At 56.8% G+C, this 15,125-nt stretch overlaps 1 protein-coding gene across 2 annotated transcripts in view; it reads left to right on the top strand.

The window, feature by feature from the left end:
* The window catches only part of SMARCAD1 (SWI/SNF-related, matrix-associated actin-dependent regulator of chromatin, subfamily a, containing DEAD/H box 1), a 51,949-nt gene that overhangs the window by 26,640 nt on the left and 10,184 nt on the right, over positions 1-15,125 (top strand). For both annotated transcript variants that reach the window (XM_055139595.1, XM_055139596.1), the window contains exons 10-14: positions 114-502; positions 7,179-7,378; positions 11,121-11,211; positions 13,868-13,967; positions 14,745-14,804. In XM_055139595.1, the coding sequence (XP_054995570.1) occupies positions 114-502; positions 7,179-7,378; positions 11,121-11,211; positions 13,868-13,967; positions 14,745-14,804 (840 nt within the window). The remainder of the gene's footprint in view (positions 1-113; positions 503-7,178; positions 7,379-11,120; positions 11,212-13,867; positions 13,968-14,744; positions 14,805-15,125) is intronic.

Raw genomic sequence — 15,125 nt, forward strand, 5'->3', positions numbered from 1 at the left:
TGTAAAAGGAACCGGGATTTTAATAAGTGTTTACTAGGTTCCGTGCCGAGGGAACGCGCGTGTCTGCCGCTCTCCGCGGCCCCCCTGACCTGTCGCTTTGCCCTTTGCTACAGACACGCAGTATTCCTCGCGGGGCGACTTTCCCAACGGGAAGGAAGTTTCCTCGAGGAGTCAGAGTTTCCCCAAGACTGCGACTAAGAAACTGAAGCAGAAATGTGCCCTGAAGCCCCAGAACGGCTTCAGCAAGAAACGTAAAAAACACGTGTGCAACCCGAAGCGGGCCCTGGAGGACTCCGAGTACGACTCGGGCTCGGACGCGGGCAGCTCGCTGGACCAGGACTACAGCAGCGGGGAGGAGGTGGTGGGCGACGGCTACCAGGGCAAGATCCTGCACTTCCTCCAGGACGCCTCAGTCGGCGAGCTCACCCTCATCCCCCAGTGCTCGCAGAAGAAGGCCCAGAAGATCACGGAACTCCGGCCCTTTAACAGCTGGGAAGCTCTGGTAAGGCTGCATGCTTTCTCCAGTGTGTGCGTGCATCTGTGTGTGTGCGTGTGCATGTGTGTGTATGTGCGTGTGTGGGTGCACATGTGTGTGCGCACATGTGTGCACGTGTGTGCTTATATATGTGTGTGTGCGCGTGTGTGCGCGCGTGCGTGCGTGTGCATGTGTGTGTGCGTGCACGTGTGTGGGTGCACATGTGTGCATGTGCATGTGTATGTGTGCATGTGTGTGTGTGCATGCGTGTGCGTGTGTGTGTGCGCGCGTGTGTGTGTGTGTTTGCCTGTGTCCTGTGTGGCTGTGTCACTCACGGTGCCTCTTATGCTCAAGGTGTCCTCAGCCCGGGGACGCACACACGGCTGGCCTTACCCCTTGTGGAGGCAACATCACCTGCCTCATAAGCCAATAGTATTTCAAATAGTGTCATATGACCTAATTTTGAATGAATTAAGGGGTGATTTTCCTGAAAAACCCCAAGCTGATTGGCTGGGCATCCTGTCAGTCACCCTCTCGCCCAGAAAGTGGTTCAGTTCTCCGCAGGAGGAGGACTGGGCTCGGCTGGGGAAGGAGCTGCCGCCTCGTCCGCGCTGCCCCGGGGAGCAGGAATGTGGCTCGGACCGGGAGCGGCCGCGCGGGGGCCTGGGTCCGGCTGCCCCGGGAGGAGCCCACTGCTCTCCCCTCGGGGCGGCAGCTTGTCTGGGGTGTTTTCCTGGGGGTGAGCCCTGGGGCCTTTGTCCTGGGAGCCGGGAGCCGGGAGGCCGCGGTCGGGGGACGGTAAGTGGCTGTGGCTGTGCTGCACGCGTGTGCTGAGCCCCGTGCGTGTCCGCGGCAGCAGGCCTGCCTGTGCGAGGGGACCCGGGTGAGGGCGGGGGCTGGACGTGGGCCCCCGTCTGAGGCGGGCGGAGGGTTTTACAGCCCTCGGAGGCGGTGGCTCGCGGTGGCGTGCGGGTCTCGGGTCCTGTGCCCGGCTGGGGGCAGCTCTGTGCCGGGACCCGACTGCGTGGCTCCCGGGTGAGGGGCCGGGGGTGGCAGGCAGAGCCCCGGCTGGGGTGTGGGGAAGCGTTTGCACAGGGTAGGACTGTTCGGGGGTCGTGAGGCCGCTGGGGCCCCGCTGCTGTCGGAGTCGCGCTCTGCTCGCCCGCAGCCTCCCCGCAGCATCTGTCAGGGCAGGCGCCGGAGCCTGTCGGGCCTTGCCCGCGTGATGGGTCTGCCCAGGTATTTGCTGAAGGGCTTTCTCGGCCCTGTTTCTTCCTTTCCGCCTTTCTTCTGATCTTTAATGGTCTGCTCTGTTGTTGGGGAGTCGGCTGCTCAGGCACGTTGGAATTTTAATTTCTTTAATAAAGAATGCAATTATCTTCCCCGCTGTGTTTAGTTACTGTAACTACTTGCCCAGATAAATTCTAGTAAAAGTAAATTAGACCAGAGTTCTATGTGCCAGATGTTGTTTTTTTTCTTCAAATATCAGCAACTTAACAAGGAGAAAGCATATTTCCCCTGCTAATTAATTGGCAGAGTCTAAATTAGTCTTGACATGAATTTGTAAATTTTGCATTCCGTACTTGAATCTCCTCTAGCATTTTGCCCCCTTTCGAAACCAAGCATTGAAAAAAAGACTTAATCTTTCGCTAGACACTACCCTGGAGCAGGGGCCTTGGCGCTGGAGCGGGGCGCAGCCGGCCGGGGACAGACTTGTGGGCTGCACTTAGCCCTGACGCAGAAGACGACAGCCCCCGTGCTCAGAGTTACTTTCGGGTAGTCTGGAAGTACTTTTGTTTCTTCTTTTACTTCTTTCTGGTTTCTTTTTGGGGGGGTGCAGAGGGGGGCGAGTAGCCCCTGCCGTGCTCAGGTCTCTTGCCTGGCTCTGCACTCGGGGATCACTCTGGCGGTTCTGGGGACTGAACCCCGGTACAGCCGCACGCAAGGCCCGACCCACCCTCCTTCTCGGCCCCACAGACCCTAGGAGCGACTCTAGAACAACTTGCTGTGCTAAGGTTATCAGAGGAAAATTTACTATTACTTAGTACATTAGCACCGTCACACTGTCGTCTTGTTGTTCAAATTCATTGTTTTCCTAACACTGTTGTTGCACGTTGTTTTCATAGCAGCTGCTTAGACAGTCTCGAGTACCGGTGCCGTGTTCATTGTCCCTCAGTCACACTTGAGCAAGTTGCAAGGCATCGAGTCAGTCGCATGAAAATGTCTGGCAAGCGTTTAAAAACTATTTTGAAGCTTATTTAGCATTAGGCACTGTGGATGATCACATCTTTAAAATTTCCTTAGCACTTCATTTTAAAAGATATTCTAGTTAATGAATCAAATATACTTGAATATTTAAATAGGAGTTTTGTTAAAACTTGTATCTCTAAAACTTGGGTAGCTTAAACGTAATTACTAGTATTTCAAAGTCTCGTTTTGTATAGAGGTAATTAGGGTTTGAAAACAGTATTGTGTTTTTAAAACATTCTGAAACATTGTACATCACTGGTTTTGTCCACGTATAATACAGTCTCAGAGTGAGTTAGTAACATCTTTACATTGAGAGTTCAGAAAGTTCTGTCTCACGACTTCCTTGTCAGACACTCTTTTTTAGAATGTTCTGCAATATTTTAGCTGTCCATGTTTTACCTGAAAAAAACCTTTGGTTATTTAACAAAATTGACGCATTATCTGATAGGGGGTTCCACTTGTTGTTTTATATGCTTTGATTCCTCTGAATCAAAACTTAAAGTGTTTGTTACATTTTCTTCATGATTTTTTCACTTTGTTTTTCTGCTTAATACCAGTGAGTCGGTATTTGTTGTAAGAAGCCACCTTACGTTAAATCATGCAGGCTCGGGAAATAAATATAATGAACCAAAAGTGTAAAAGTGTTGTTTTAAAACATGCTGCTATTAGACTATATAAAAGTTTGGAATTCTGCTGCCAGACATCACACTGAATGGTGGGTGTTGGCTTATGAGCCGTATGCTGAGTTCTGGGCCCCACTGTGCAGAGACGGGCCGGGTTATGAAACCGCAGGACCCCGCGGTCAGAGCTGCAGGCACGGACGCCTCATAAGTGATGCACCATTGTGTCAGGGTCCTCCCGGGGAGACGCGGACGCTGAAATGCCGCAGAACGTCCTCCCCACGGGCGCCGAGGCAGAGGCCTTGATGGCGTCTGGGGTTAGGGACGTTCCCAGCCCACGCTGAGAGTGCTTGTACACGGACACTCGGCCGAGCACGCTCACGGCACAGGACCCCAGCTGGCCGGGCGGCTGTGGGTAGGCTCGTCCCTGCCCGTCCTTCCCTCAGACCCTGGCAGGCGTCAGGTCAGGCAGGCTCTGCCGCCTCCACACCCCTGTGGCCCGCTGCGGGCGGTGGGGGAGGGCCCAGGTGCAGCTCCCGGACGCGGGTGGGTCGGGGGCAGTGGGGCGGAGGGCGACGGTCCCTCTCTGCCTGATTTTCTCGGGGGTTATTACAGAGCGTCTGTCGGAATGTGTTGCTTCAGAGCCCTCGGGTGACCTCCAGGTCTGGATCTGCTTATAAAGTCGTGGTGACCTTTGAAGCTCCAGAAGCACATAGAAGCATCATGTCTAGGCTGTTCCTGCTCTCGGGTTTTCTGGTTTTGGTGGTGAGATGAGATGGAGAGTGAAGAAGATCAGTCTTTAGAGGGGAATTCAGGCTTGGGTAGTTCCTCCTGGTAGAAGATATTTGTGCTCTAAGAGTGACACACTGTGGCAAGGAAATGGTACTTCAGTTTGGGACTTTTTGGAAAAAAGAGAGCGGTGTGCTGCAGCTGGGATCCCCCGGGCGCCCTCCCCCCTCCCCCCAGAATCCACGAGCTTCTTTCCTCCTGTTCTCCCTGGGGGAAGAACTGTTATCACATCTCTGAAAAATAATTCTCTAAAATTCAAACGATTCATGCAAGAACACGCAGAAAGTGATTCCAAAATTCTACCAAAGACTGTTAAGCATAAAAATCAGGATTGTATCACTGTCACTGTCATCCTGTTGCTTATTGATTTGCTGGAGCGGGCACCAGTGACGTCTCCATTGTGAGACTTATTGTTACTGTTTTTGGCATACCGAATATGCCACAGGTAGCTTGCCAGGCTCTGCCGTGCGGGCGGGATGGAGGAATTGAACCCGTGTCAGCTGCGTGCAAGGCAAACGCCCTACCCGCTGTGCTATCGCTCCAGGATTGTAATATTGCCCAGGATTATAATTCTGAATTCTAAACGTTTGAAAAAAATAAATACGAACATTTCATCTCGTTACGGGGCTGACACCACAGGGACCAGGCAGGGCCGGGCCGGGGTCTTTCACGGGGACCCTGCCCGTCCCGGGCGGCCCTCAGGGCAGGGAAGCCGAGACTGCCCGGAGCTGCCTGTCCCAAGCAGCCCGAGGCCCCGTTTGGGTCCGGAGCCCCTGGAGTCCCACGCTGACGCCTGCAGTGACGCCCTGGGTCTGGCAGAGTCGGGCCCCGTGACAGCAGGTCCCCGGCGGGGCTCCCCAGGAGAGCCTCCCTCGTGGCCTGGCCTGTGCTTCCCCGTGAGTCCTGGGCCCAGATGCGCCTCCCCGGGACGTCGCCTCCGCCTGCCCAGCCCGGCTCCGGGCGGTCCGCCTGGCCGGCCCCGGACACCGCGTTTTTCCCCCTGGGGTGCTGAGACCGCGGAACTGCGTCCGCCGGGCAGCTGTGTCTTCCCCGAGCCGCGGCTGAGTCTGGGGAGGCAGAGGCAGGGTGGAGGCCGCCTACTGGGGGTCTCTGTCACCCCCCGCGGGGGGTTGGTCGTCCGGGCACGGCACAGCAGAGGGCCTGGGCTGGGGCCCCTCGGCGGCCCTGACGGGGTCTCGCCTGAGCTCTTGGCGCCAGGGTAGCGCGATGCTCTCGCCGCTGGGAGTGGCCCAGGTGCCCTGGCGCGGGGCCTGCCGTGTCCTGGGGCCTCCTGGGCGCGGGCGGGGGGAGTGCCCGGGGCCACTGCCCGGCGTAGTGGGCGGCTCGTGCGGGGCTAGGGGGTTGTTCCGTGGCTCCGGGGGACGGGACCTGCAGTGCTGGGCGCTGAGCCTGCCCCGGCACGAGGGCGCACGGCCCCTCCCCGCCCCCCCGCCAGGGGCCTGAGCTGGGCCTCGCCCCCTGCAGCTGGAGGCTCCCCCACCTTAAAGCAGCGGGACCCCGCAGGCGCTAAAGGCCGTCACAGCGTCCCTCACCACGTCCCCGGGGCCGGCCCTGCGTGTCTCCCGGCGGCTCAGGACGGAAGGGCCCACGCAGGGAAGGCCCCGGGAGTGCGGTGCGTGCCCTCGGCCCCGTGGGCCGTGACTCCCGGGACAGCGGGAGGGCGGGGTGTGTCTGCAGACGTGTCGCCTCAGTCGGCGTCCTGTGTCCAGCTCAGTCCCGCCGGGGACACTGGTCCAGCCACTCCAGCCGCTCCAGCTGCTCGCTGACTCGTCATGCCGGGCAGGAGCAACGTGAGCGGCCTCAGGCCGAGGGCGTCCTGGCCCTCCCCTCCGCCCGCAGCTGTGCCCGTCTGGAAGCCCGGCGGCTGCCCAGTGCAGGCCGTCTCGGGCCCTCGGGCCCTTGGCACTGAACGTGCTTCTGGAGTCTTCTCAGACTCTGACCCCGTCACCACGTCCGAGTCCCCCAGTCTCCATCCCCTAGAGACAGACAAAAGCCTGTTTTCCTTCCTCTGGTCTCACGCCCCTCTCTGGGCCACCTGCTCTCGCCCAGGCGGCACCCGCTGCTCGGGGAGTTGTGCTCGCTGCCTGGAGCCCGAGTGCACGCGCCCCGCGTTAGAGCCTGTTTCCCAAGGCCTTGGGTTTCCGTACGGACCCTCCTCTGTTTGGTTTTGGGGCCACCTGGTGCTGCTCCCGGCCTGAGTGTTGGGCCCAGGCCTTCCGCACACGGGGCGGCTCCCCTGAGTGCTCGCAGGGCCTCAGGCCGGGACACGCGCTCCCGGGAGCTAGATGCGTGCACCCCCTCCTCCCTCCCTCCCTCCTTCCTTCCCTCCTTCCTTCCTTCCTTCCTTCCTTCCTTCCTTCCCTCCTTCCTTCCTTCCTTCCTTCCCTCCTTCCTTCCTTCCTTCCTTCCTTCCTTCCTTCCTTCCTTCCTTCTTCCCTCCCTCCCTCCTCCCTCCCTCCCTCTCTCCTTCCCTTCCTCCCTCCCTCCCTCCCTATCCCCCCTCTCGGCCTGGCTCTGCACACAGGCGTCCCTCCTGGTGGGCACTGGGCGTCTGTGCTGGGTTGAGTAAGGCCCTCCCTGCCGTGCTCTTGCTCGGCCCGTGTGCGGCTTTTCCAGCTAACGGCCTCAGTAACTGTCAAACGACATTTATTGAAGTCTTGAGAAAGTCAAGGGCTCGTCCTTCGATGGAGTAGAGGTCCTTCCGGAACGTTAGCGGAGCTCACGGGGTGACAGAAGGGCAGAGGCTGGCGTGCGGGCGTGGTGCCCCACACCTGCCGTTTCCTGGAAGCTCGGTCCGGGACCCCTCGGGCCAGGCTGGGGGTGACACTGGCAGCCGTGACCTCCAGCTGTTGGCACGGCCGGGGTCAGGCTGTCTGCAGGCCCTGAGGGTGCCCGCGCGGGTCCGAGTCAGGCTCTCCCAGCCGTCCGAGGGTCCCTCACCCCGTCACACTCAGCGGGACTGTCCTCCGTTCTCCGGGCCCGGCCTGCTGAGTCGCCTCTGTCCCGGTTCTCTCCCCCCGCAGCTCACGAAGATGTCCAAGACCAACGGGCTGTCGGAGGACCTGATCTGGCACTGCAAGACGCTGATCCAGGAGCGGGACGTGGTCATCCGGCTCATGAACAAGTGCGAGGACATCTCCAACCGGCTGACCAAGCAGGTCACCATGCTGACCGGGAGCGGGGGCGGCTGGAACACCGAGCAGCCGTCCATCCTCAACCAGAGGTACTGCACCTCCGGCGTGCGCGGGGTGCTCAGCCGCCCGGCGCCGGGCTCGGGGGCGTTGGTGTGGCCCAGAGAAGTTGACTGGAGGCGTCCCCGCTTCCCCTGCAGATATTTGGCTGCTTCACTGCCTCAGAGCCAAAACTCTGCCTCAGCCCGATTTCTTTGGAATCAGAAATGAATGAAGTGGGGGCTGGAGTGATAGCACAGCGGGGAGGGCATTTGCCTTGCACGCGGCCAACCCGGGTTCGAATCCCAGCATCCCATATGGTCCCCTGAGCACCGCCAGGAGTAATTCCTGAGTGCAGAGCCAGGAGTAACCCCTGTGCATCACTGAGTGTGACCCAAAAAGAAAAAAAAAAAATAGAATGAAGTGAATGAAAATACCCGTGTCTGGGGTTAAATGTCTCACGTGCTTTCAGAAGCCAGACAGTTTGTCTCAGTATCACTGTATCACTGTCGTCCCGTTGCTCATCGATTTGCTCGAGGGACGCCAGGAACGTCTCCGTTTGTCCCTGTCGCGTCAGGGTGGGGAACGAGGCCCGTTACTGTTACTGTTCTGGGCATACCCAGTACACCACGGGTAGCTCGCTGGCTCTGCCGGGAGAGATTCGGCGTCAAGATTGTCTGGGTAGAGACAGAGGAATCTGGCGGGAGGGGCAGAGAGAGGCAGGCGTGGGGGCCGGCCCCTGTGGCAGAGCCAGGTTTGACCCCCGGGCCTCACTCAGTCCCGGGGCTCTCAGGAGAGGCCCCGTGTGCCGATGTGTGTGGCCCAAAGCACAAAAGATGAAGGCCTAAGAAAATCCACATAGAAAGAAAGACCATTAAAAGCATGTTTGTGTGAAGTGTGTTCCCCCAAATTGCAGCTTTAGTAAATGCTCAATTATTGAAAACAGTGGACAATAATTTTTGTGTGTGGGAGGCATATTTTAGAGCCACATGCAGGGTGCTCAGGGCTTCCTGCCGGCAGGACATGGGGAACCAGGACAGGGCCTGTCCCAGACTCATGCTGGCCGCGTGCAAGGCAAGTGCCCTCCCTGCTCTGCCACTGCTCTGGCCCCAGACGGCAAGATTGTAACTTAAAATGTATCTAGTAGCCAGTCTGTATCAAAGTAGCATTTTATAATTGTGACATTTTATAACTGTTATAATTGTGACTTGAGCTTGGCAGCAGGGAGTTACTTTTCACTTTATACATTTGTTTTAAGTGGGTTGAGAACTCAAGGCTGAGAACCCCTTCAAACACTCTATGGAGGGCGTTTGCTTTGCACACGGACAACCCGGGTTACCCCCCGGTGTCCCCGTGGGTCTCCCGAGCACTGCCAGGAGTGACCCTGAGCACGCTGGGTGTGACCCAAAGCACACGAGTGAACAGACAGAACCCAGTAGAATCCGCGTAGCCGCCCTTGGCTGGGCAGTTAGGAGCATCTCTCGGGCTCAGAGTCGCCCTGGACGCTGGTTTTCCCTCCGCAGACACGGGCTGGGGCACGCGTAGCTGTAGTCTCCCTCGAGGGCCGGGGAGCTTCGTGTCTGTGCGGTAGACGCTCCACTACTGTACCGGGAAGACTTGATGCAGGTCCGGGAACCAGGTGTGTGGGGCAGTGCCCTGGGTTGCCCCGAGGACTGCGCTGTGTGAGCGTGAGCCGGAAGGAATCCAGGGGACTCTGGGGTACACGTAGTGTTTGGTGGCCGAGTCTCTGGATCGCACAGCCCACAGAGAGCCTTGTCCTGAGGCTTCTCTGGACTCAGCAGGGAAGACTGTTGGGAACAGTCTTCGTGCGGGACGCCTGGTTTGTCCCGAGCATGCGGGGAGCAGCCCCCAGCACACCAGGTGTGCGACCTGAAGCCAGCCAACACCAGTGCCCACACAGGAAACAACAACAAAACAGCTGTTTTCTGCTCTGCCTCCCCCCTCTGCTCACTACAGATCTTTTTTTTTTTTTCTTTTTGGGTCACACCTGGCGATGCACAAGTGTTACTCCTGGCTCTGCACTCAGGAATTAACCCTGGTGGTGCTCAGGGAACCATATGGGATGCTGGGAATCGAACCCGGGTCAGCCATGTGCAAGGCAAACGCCCTCCCCGCTGTGCTATCGCTCCAGCCCCTCACTACAAATCTTGAGTGAAAATTTGGCCCTTGAGTCATTTATTGTACCTACTTTATGTCCAAACTCCCTGTCTCTGAAGACAAAATGCTCGAGAAAGGACGGGGCCAGAGTAATAGCACAGCGGGGAGGGTGCCTTCCACGCACTGACCCGGGTTCGATTCCCGGCATCCCATATGGTCCCCTGATCACCACCAGGAGTAATTCCTGAGTGCAGAGCCAGGAGTGACCCCTGGGCATCGCCGGGTGTGACCCAAAAAGCCGGAAGGGAAAGAATGTGTCTGATAGGAAAGGGAGCACAGAGACGCTGGCGGGAACGGCCTGGCTCGGGCTTTCGTGTCACTGCGGGTGTCTCCGAGGGTGAGTACGAGAGGAAGCATTGAGCCGGACGGTCTCTGTGAGAAACTTAGCTGCGTGTTTTGTGGCCACACAACCGCAGGCAGATTATACAGGCTATAGTGTCCCTTTCCAGGATGTTAAAGTGTTAAATGAGGTGACAATCAAAAATCATATCTTCATGCATTTATGTAAATCAGGGCTGGAGCGATAGCACAGCGGTTGGGCTTTCGCCTTTCACGAGGCCGACCCGAGTTCGATTCCTCCGCCCCTCTCGGAGAGCCCGGCAAGCTACCGAGAATATTGAGCCTGCACGGCAGAGCCTGGCAAGCTACCCGTGCATATTGGATATGCCAAAAACAGTAACAATAAGTCTCTTAATGAGAGACGTTACTGGTGCCCGCTCGAACAAATCGATGAGCAACGGGATGACAGTGACAGTGACAGGTTTTGAGTAAATGATGACTGCAATGAGTTTTTCATTACGTGAACTGAGAGAAGAAACTATTGTCTTTCATATAACCCACCTGCGTGAGATGTCATTGTGCTCTTTGAATGTTTCCAAATCAGACATTGCTTTGACACTCGCTGCTACTTCCAGTCATTCGTGTCTGGCACATTTCCACTTTTAATTAGCTGACATACAAATACATACATGTGCACCGCTTCCATTGGCGGTGACGGGCATTTACTGAGAGTGTGCTTACTAAATCAGCCTGGCCAAAGCGACAGACCCTGCCTGTGTTTGGTCCCGAGGTCGCAAACACCCGATGCGTATAGTGTCGTTGGCTGGAATAAATTCTAGCTCAGTAGTGCTCGTACTGTGATCTTTCACGGTTCCTTCGGGACCGGAGGTTGGTTGAGAGCCCCTGGGGCCTTGCCTGTGGCCATGGTGAGATTCGGGGACTGGAGGGGGGGGGGGTGGGGGGAGACGACCCTGCCCCTGCGTGCCGGGAGGAAAAACGTCAGTTGGGAGGCCGCCAGCAGCGAGAGAAACCGCCCGGCCCCCAGCGGTGCCCGCAGAGGCGCCCTCAGGTGTGACCAAGGAGCAGAAGGGCTGGTGGTACCACAGCGCAGTTGACCCGGAAACGTGTCGTCTCACCTTAGGTCTTACTGCCCAGGGGAATCCTCAGAAGCAGACGTGAAGGTCGGAAACAGTGACCTGCTCTGGGCTCGCTCTCCTCACGTGTAGTCACTCGAAGGGAGGACACGAGGACGCAGGCCCGCTGGCCGTCGGGAGCCGCGAGCCTGCACCCAGCGCAGCTCACTGAGGCGTGACTAATGCTCTTTCCCTCTCCCCCCAGCCTGTCGCTCAAGCCCTACCAGAAGGTCGGGCTGAACTGGTTGGCCCTGGTGCACAAGCACGGGCTGAACGGCATCTTGGCAGACGAGATGGTGAGTAGTCGGGCGGCAAGACAGCTGCCGAGTGGACCGTGAGAGGGCAGCCTGGCCCTCGTAGTCAGAAGCACAGTGAAAATACACTGGATTTCCCACAGACCTCTAGTTCACCGTGTCCAGTTCAGTACCGTAGTTTTCCTCATTCCTAGTATTTTACTCTTGCTTTTCTTAAACTCTTTCTCATTGTGTTTATCAAATCAGTGTTTTTTAAAAATTAGACATTACAATCTATTTTAAAGTAAGTTTTAAAAATCACCAAAATGCTACCATTTTAAAACAGCTACTATTTTGGTGTATATCTTTTTAGGCTTTAGGTATATCTTTTTTGTTGTTGTTTTGGCACATTTTTTATAGAAGATATGTACAGATATACATTTAATATTTATGAATACTGAGTGACATTTTTCATAACAGCCCTTTCCTGTAACACTCCTTAACATTCGTTGCAGATAAGCAGCATTTTAGTAAATTTACACATTTATCACAGCATCCGTCATCATTTAACTTCCATGAAATGTCTCTGAATATTTGTTCCCAAAGCACATTTGTTTGATGCTAAATGTAGGCAATTCATCACCTAATACTCCAGGTATAGTCACAGAAAAACTTGATCTTAACCTTCCCTTCCCTCCTCTCACGATATATTCCTTTTGAAGTCGTATTAAAATGTTTCATTTTCAGTTGACAGTTACTGAATATGGATGTTTTATGTTGTATTTCAGAGTTCCAGAGTAGAACTTGGAAAAATAGGGGCCCTAATTTTATAATGGACTCCGCATGGGCTTTATTGTTTTATGGTTTTCCCTGTAATTATTTACGTTAAAGATATTTATTTGATAAAAGGTGAATAATAAATGCAGGATTTCACAGTACTTGAAATCAGACCCAGAATCCAGACCACCATCGTGAGCTGAGCTGGGGACGTCGCGCTTTCCCGGCTGGCCTGGCCTGAGCTTGCCCGGCAGAACCAGGTGTAGCCAGTTGCCTTGTTTGTTTCTTCCTGCAGGGGCCCGTGCCTGGTCACGCCCAGGTGCTGCAGTCCAGGAGACATCTGGGGTGCTGGGGATTGAACCCGGGTCGGCCACGCGCTTGGCAGACGCCCGACTGAGCCACACCAGAGCAACCCCTTCCCCTGTGCTGGCCTCACCCCCGTGCCGCTGGCTTCCGTGGGCGTGGCCTGGCCCGCCTGCCGGTCAGCCTCAGGGCAGGGGACGGGCGCTGAGGCCAGTTCAGCCTCTCAGGGCAGGGGACGGGCACTGAGTCCAGTTCAGCCTCTCAGGGCAGGGGACGGGCACTGAGTCCAGTTCAGCCTCAGGGCAGGGGAGGGGCACGCTGAGGCCAGTTCAGCCTCAGGGCAGGGGAGGGGCACGCTGAGGCCAGTTCAGCCTCAGGGCAGGGGACGGCCGCGCTGAGGCCAGTTCAGCCTCAGGGCAGGGGACGGCCGCGCTGAGGCCAGTTCAGCCTCAGGGCAGGGGACGGGCACGCTGAGTCCAGTTCAGCCTCAGGGCAGGAGACGGGCACACTGAGGGCCAGTCAGCCTCAGGGCAGGGAACGGGCGCTGAGTCCAGTTCAGCCTCTGGGCAGGGGACGGGCGCTGAGGCCAGTTCAGCCTCTCAGGGCAGTGGACGGCCGCGCTGAGTCCAGTTCAGCCTCTCAGGGCAGGGGACGGGTGCTGAGTCCAGTTCAGCCTCAGGGCAGGGGACGGGCGCTAAGTCCAGTTCAGCCTCAGGGCAGGGGATGGGCACACTGAGGGCCAGTCAGCCTCAGGGCAGGGAACGGGCGCCGAGGCCAGTCCAGTCCTGAGACACGCCCCATCGGCGTGACGTTTCCTCGCAGAAGTGACCCCAGGTGAGGGCCTTCCACCAGCAGCGCCAGGCGCGGACTTCTGCGTCCTCACCCCTTCCTCGGCCCCCAGCCCGGCCCCCTCCAGGCCTTCCTTCAGCGTGAAGTAGGGAGTCCGGGGGCTTCAGGTGTGCCGGTGACCGCTCCTCTCCAGCCTCCTGCTGGTGGGATTCCCTTGGCCCACAGAGGCCTCTGGCTGTCGGGGAACACCCCAGCTGCGGCGTTCCCGCTGTTCCCCGCGTGTGTGGGCCCGGATGCACAGGGCCGTCGGGGCGTTCCTAGGAGTAGAGGTGGGGAGGGGCCGGCCGCTCAGCCCACTCAGCACCTCGTGAAAATTGGTGTCAAGTTCACAGGAAACCGGGGCTGGAGCGATAGCACAGCGGGTAGGGCATCTGCCTTGCACACGGCCGACCCGGGTTCAAATCCCAGCATCCCATATGGTCCCCTGAGCACCACCAGGAGTAATTCCTGAGTGCAGAGCCAGGAGTAACCCCTGTGCATTGCCGGGTGTGATCCAAAAAGGAAAAAAAAAAAAACAAAACAACAGGAAACCCACTTCGCCTAGAGAGCCCTTCCATGTTCACGTGTGTCCAAGTCAGTAGAAAGATCCCCCACCACCGTCAGTGAAGTCGAGTCCTTTGGCGATTGTGGTAAATTTTAACCTGCCTGTGCAGACGTTACGGTTCTATAGTAAAAACTCACATAACCTGCATTGTGGAGACTTCGGAATAAAACAATCCTTTTTGTTTTCTTTATTTCTAATTTCTGATTTTATGATTTCATATAATTTATTTTAAATGTTTGATTCTAGGGCCTAGGAAAAACTATTCAAGCCATTGCATTCCTGGCATACCTATACCAAGAGGGTAATAAAGGGCCTCATTTGATCGTAGTGCCGGCCTCAACTATAGGTGTGTAAATGTTCACATAGCTCTATTGGGCCTGACTGTTTATGGAAGAAGGAAAGCTCTGTGTGTGTGTGTGTGTGTGTGTGTGTGTGTGTGTGTGTGTGTGTCTATCTGTGTCTGTGTGCCTGTGTGTGTGAGAGAGAGAGATTTCTTATTTTGTAGAGGTGAATATTCATTTCTGTGGTCTTCCTGCTTTCTCCCTCCTTGTCTCTCTGTGTTTGATTTTATTGTCAGTTCTTTAAAAGAAAAATACTTTAACTGTTAGTCTTCCTCCTTTAAAGTTATTGTCGGTCAAGGACCATTTTGGTCCAAGATTACTTGTTTTCATGGTACTAAAGTTGTCCGTAACAGTGTAAGATAAAATGCTTTTACATTAATGATGGAACTGTTACTGAGGGCGGAGCAGTGCATCCTTGGTGGAAGATACCGTTTCATTGTTTGTGAACGGAACAGTACTGACACGGCCGTCACCTGAGAATCCCCTTCCCGGGCGAGAGCCGTGTGGGTGGGTTTCCCCGCCTCCCCCACAGCTGGTGCTGCTTCCTGCCTGCACTGTCTGCGGCCCCTGTACTCCCCGGGCCCCTCTCCCAGCCAGGAGTGCTCCCGCCTGCACACGGGAGTCGGTCCCCGCTCTCCATTGTCCTTCTAAACAGCTAGAGTCAGACCGTGAAACCTGTGGTTTCAAGCCCCCCGTTCCTGCTGTTTCTGAGTCTGTCGGCCCCCGTGGTGTCTCGCCGCACCCCCACTCTTGGGAGAGTGACGTCCTCTGTTTGCCCCTAGATAACTGGCTCCGGGAGGTGCAGCTGTGGTGCCCGGCGCTGAAGGTGCTCTGTTACTACGGTGAGCGGGGCGGGGGTGCTCTGTGACTACGGTGAGCGGGGCGGGGGCTGCTCTGTGACTACGGTGAGCGGGGCGGGGGGTGCTCTGTGACTAAGGTGAGCGGGGCAGGGGTGCTCTGTGACTACGGTGAGCGGGACGGGGGGTGCTCTGTGACTATGGTGAGCGGGACGGGGGGTGCTCTGTGACTACGGTGAGCGGGACGGGGGGTGCTCTGTGACTACGGTGAGCGGGGCGGGGGGTGCTCTGTGACTAGGGTAAGTGGGGTGGGGGCTCGGGGCTCGCTGCAGTGCCGCAGAGCCGACTGGCCCCGCCAACGCGCGT

The sequence above is a fragment of the Sorex araneus genome, chromosome 5 (assembly GCF_027595985.1).
Source record: "Sorex araneus isolate mSorAra2 chromosome 5, mSorAra2.pri, whole genome shotgun sequence".
In the NCBI taxonomy this organism is placed as follows: domain Eukaryota; kingdom Metazoa; phylum Chordata; class Mammalia; order Eulipotyphla; family Soricidae; genus Sorex; species Sorex araneus.